This window comes from Sander vitreus, chromosome 12 (assembly GCF_031162955.1).
Source record: "Sander vitreus isolate 19-12246 chromosome 12, sanVit1, whole genome shotgun sequence".
In the NCBI taxonomy this organism is placed as follows: Eukaryota; Metazoa; Chordata; class Actinopteri; order Perciformes; family Percidae; genus Sander; species Sander vitreus.
The window spans coordinates 4,721,752-4,726,641 of NC_135866.1; the positions used below are offsets into that span (position 1 = coordinate 4,721,752).

The window sequence follows — 4,890 nt, forward strand, 5'->3', positions numbered from 1 at the left end:
CTGCACTGAGGGTGCAGCAGTCAGCTGCTGAAGGAGCTGCTCAGGGAACTCAAGTGAAATGCAAAAACTGATGCACAACACAAGAGGGCGCCATCATCCTGCTAACCAGGGATGTAGCGCAGGTTCAAACACATCAACTCACTTTGTCTGCAGTTTTAGTTAAGAATATGTTTTTAGGCAGATACAATTACATTTATAATGATAACACAAGGTGTAAAAGGTGTGAAACTGCTGCAAGGTATTAAGTAAAGTAATGATTGCTTTTCTCTTGTTTAGTTTTTTTAGGTTTTTTTTGGAAATGTATACTAAGACACTAATTGATTTATGTAGTTTGTGTTTGTTTATTTAGGCTGTTCAGACTGCAGGCAAAAGTTGCCCAAATCAGATTTTTTTGGGGTCAAGTGACCAGGTCAGACTTCAGAAGTAGTGTGAACACTCAAATCTTGCCCAGATCAGATTTTTTTCAAAATCAGATTTAGACCACTTCCATATGTGGTCCTGAATCAGACCGAGGTCTGATTTTTTTTTTTTTCAATGCGGCCGCAACCAAGGCGGATTTGATGCAACTTTTACGTCAATCTACATCAACATAATAACCACATAATTGTATCACAAAGCAGCATTATTTAACTATTAATTTTATAAACCTAAATCAGACTTTTCACTCAAAAAGTAAAGTAAAGAAATTACAGGAGAGATTATTTCATAATTGTAGCAGGCTTACCAGAACTGATGATCTACAACTCCCTGCAGAAGGACCGAATGCCATCCTTTGCGATTGAAGTAGTCAACGTGATGTTCTTCTGGGCCAATGATGGGGATATGACTCCCATCAATTGCTCCAGCGCACTGTAGAAAACCACACCTCATTTGGAAGCCTTGTAGGACCTTCCAGAGGGCATCTCCTTAGGGAAGATTTATGAACTCGGGCATGAGGACTTGGTGCACGGCCTTGCAAAATTTGTGCGCACACAGAGGACTTGGCAATGCCAAACAGGTTAGCCAGCGTGCGGTAACCTACCCCCGTTGCCAGCCAATACAGCCCAACTTTGACGCGTTTCTGCACGGAGATGGGTTGCCTAAATCGAGTGTGCTGCCGTAGGAGTCTTGAGGAGAGGCGCTGACAGAGATAATCAAAAGTTGCCCTCGACATCCAAAAGTTTTGGGACATCTGTGAAGCTATTCACAACGCAGTCCCACCACTCCTGGCTTCGTCTCTGCGTCCACACAGACCTCTATAGTGAATTTGCAGCCATAACCCTGCAAAAGGCCAAAATAACTAATTTGGCTCTCTTTCTCTTCATTCTTCTCAGCACCTGCTCATTAATGTTACGGCTGCCATCACACAAACATTTTGAAATAAAAGTGAAAATGCTTACTTCCTCCACAACCAACCTAAATTTAGTGCAACAGCATGCTGCGTTTGATGTCATTGTTATTGTTCTTTTGGGCATGCGGGTCAGTTCAAAACCGCAAACAGTTCACACTGGAATCTGATATAGCCAAACAAAATATCGGCTCTGAGCAAAAAATCTGAATTAAGCATCAAGATTTGCGGTGTGAACGTAGCCTAGTCTGTATTCAGCCCTTATTATGAGGCTAGTCATCTCCAGTGTTTGACTTTTTTAAATACTGTTTTAAGTCTTCATTAACTTCTTGAGCCTTTACCGGTGTGATGAGAACAGAACTGCTCAACTTGGTAAAGTTGAATCATTGTGACAAAACTGAAAAGATATGTATAATAAATGTTCCATGATTCATTCAGTCTTTACCCAACTATCCAACATTAAAATGCATCTTTTACTCTGAAGTCTGTTCTGGATTTGAACTTCTTTATTAAAAAAATACTTGAAGAAGTTCATCAAATAAGATAAAACTATTTTAGGATTCCCTTACTTTTACAGCAGTGATTTATGTCTCTGGAATGAAACAAAGCTTAATAACCCCTCCTCCTCCTCCTGCTCTCAAACACAGCAAGCTCCGGTCTCTCCATATATGTCCTTGTTCCCTCCCCTTTAGCACATGTTTTGATCAGAGCTCACATTACTTTCAGTTCTGAGGAAGTGAAACTCAGACAGCCGTCACTGAGAGGTGAAATGGCGCAAAAAGGAGTTCAGCTGGACCAGGAAACCTTCTCTTGTTCCATCTGTCTGGATCTACTGAAGGATCCGGTGACTACGGCCTGTGGACACAGCTACTGCATGAACTGTATTAAAAACTTCTGGGATAAAGAGGATGAAAAGAAAATCTACAGCTGCCCTCAGTGCAGGCAGAGCTTCACACCGAGGCCTGTCCTGCTGAAAAACACTGTGTTAGCAGTTGTACTGGAGGAAGTGAAGAAGACTAGACTCCAAGCTGCTCCTGCTGATCACTGCTCTGCTGGACCTGAAGATGTGGCCTGTGATGTCTGCACTGGGAAAAAACTGAAAGCCCTCAAGTCCTGTCTTGTCTGTCTGGCCTCTTATTGTGAGAAACACATTCAGCCTCATTTTGAATTACCTGTATTTGGAAAACACAAGCTGGTGGAGCCCTCCAAGAAGCTCGAGGAGAACGTCTGCTTTCGTCACGTTGAGGTGATGAAGATGTTCTGCCGTACTGATCAGCAGTCTGTCTGTTATCTCTGCTCTGTGGATGAACATGAAGGCCACGACACAGTCTCAGCTGCAGCAGAGAGAGCTGAGAGGCAGAGAGAGCTTGAGGGGAGTCGACTACACATCCAGCAGAGAATCCAGGACAGAGAGAAAGATGTGAAGCTGCTTCAACAGGAGGTGGAGGCTATCAATGGTTCTGCTGATAAAGCAGTGCAGGACAGTGAGAAGATCTTCACTGAGCTGATCCGTCTCATGGAGAAAAGAAGCTTTGATGTGAAGCAGCATGTCAGATCCCAGCAGAAAAGTGAAGAGAGTCGAGTCAAAGAGCTTCAGGACAAGCTGGAGAAGGAGATCACTCAGCTGAAGAGGAAAGACGCTGAGCTGAAGAAGCTCTCACACACAGAGGATCACAACCAGTTTCTACACAACTACCCCTCATTTTCAGCACTCAGTCAATCTATAGTCTCATCCAGCATCAATATCCATCCTTTGCGTTACTTTGAGGATGTGACAGCGGCTGTGTCAGAAGTCCGAGATAAACTACAGGACGTTCTGAGAGAAAGGTGGACAAACGTCTCACTGACTGTGACTGAAGTGGATGTTTTACCGCCAAATTCACAACCAGAGCCCACGACCAGAGCTGAATTCTTGAAATATTCCTGTGAACTCACACTGGATCCAAACACAGCATACACAGGTTTGTTATTATCAGAGGGGAACAGAAAAGCAACAGTAATGACAAAACAACAGTCTCATTCTAGTCACCCAGAAAGATTCACTGGATGGTGGCAGGTCCTGAGTAGAGAGAGTATGTGTGGACGTTGTTACTGGGAGGTGGAGTGGAGCGGGACAGGAGTTTATGTAGCAGTCGCATACAAGAACATCAGCAGAGCAGGGGGCTCAAATAAATGTGGGTTTGGACTTAATGAAAAATCTTGGGCGTTAAATTGTGACAAAAACAGTTATAACTTTTCGGACAACAATATCAACACTCCCGTTTCAGGTCCTCAATCCTCCAGAGTAGGAGTGTACTTGGATCATAGTGCAGGTATTCTGTCCTTCTATAGCGTCTCTGAAACCATGACTCTCCTTCACAGATTTCAGACCACATTCACTCAGCCTCTCTATGCTGGACTTTTGCTATATTATTCTTCTGGAAACACTGCAGAGTTCTGTAAACTCAAATAGACAGAAGTTATTTAAAAGTTCAATATGTAATACTGACAGCTAGCGTGTAAAATCGTTACTGCAGTCCGAATTCAAAAGTTCACGGGGGTTGCCAGGTTGAGAATGCTGAACTCAATGTCCCACAATGTTGATGTTAACTACATGCAAGTCTCGCATTGCCAGACATTACTCCACATAGTAGCTAGATGCTGGCTATGTTGACAATCATAAAATGCTGTGCTCTCACAATGCTCTGTACCAGGTGACACCTTTGTTAGCTAAACGTTACTGCAACAACCGCTTAAAAGACTGCGACCTCACGGTGCTCTGTACCTGACTGACAGCGACCCCTTTCTTGGCTAAATGTTATTGCATCAACCGCTTAAAAGAACGCAACCTCACGGCCATCTGTAACCAGGTCACAGTCATCATTTGTCGGTTAAATGTTACTGCAACAACTCCTGGCTGCAGGTCAGTTATTAACAAAGTGGTAATCATCTTACTGTCCAACATTTCATAACCGTGAAGCTTATATATTCCAATACGTACCATACATTGCAGAGCAGTGGCGGTTCTACATTGAATGGCGCCCTGGGCGAGACCCCCTCCAAAAAAAATTAACTATTGCAATTACAACAGGAAACACACTTTTTAAGGTGCACAATCTCCACCTCCAACATTGCCAAAAGACAATGAACACAATTCTGCACAAAATATGACAGTATAGGTTATGAGAACTTAAAATAAATATACAGTATATACATAAATGTGCCAAAAATATATACAATCATAAAAAATTTAACAAGAGCAGAGAGCAACAATAATATAAAATATTAGGAATAATATACAAATCAAATATAGAAATATTCTAAATAGCACAAATCCTTCATAACACAAATGTGAAGACACACTAAAGAAAATCTAATTATTACACTATAGCACTAAGAACAGAAAACACAAACTAAAACTAAAACCTGACCTCTCTGGCCTTCCTTGACGCAAAATCATCAATGATGTCATCGACAGGGACTGACTGTCTGGGACCAAAAATCGGACCTGGCATTTTGGCCCAGACCGGCCCACCGCATAAGATCACAAATACCACCCGTCCTTGTGCTCCCCTGAATATGTA

The 4,890-nt window shown here is 42.5% G+C and overlaps 1 protein-coding gene across 1 annotated transcript; it reads left to right on the top strand.

Annotated features, from left to right (window-relative positions):
• Positions 1–2,048: 2,048 nt before the first annotated feature.
• On the top strand, positions 2,049–4,545 carry LOC144526224 (tripartite motif-containing protein 16-like). The gene has a single exon (XM_078263530.1). It carries the CDS (start codon positions 2,097–2,099, stop codon positions 3,777–3,779), a length of 1,683 nt encoding a protein of 560 aa, XP_078119656.1. The 5' UTR covers positions 2,049–2,096; the 3' UTR covers positions 3,780–4,545.
• Positions 4,546–4,890: the final 345 nt, after the last annotated feature.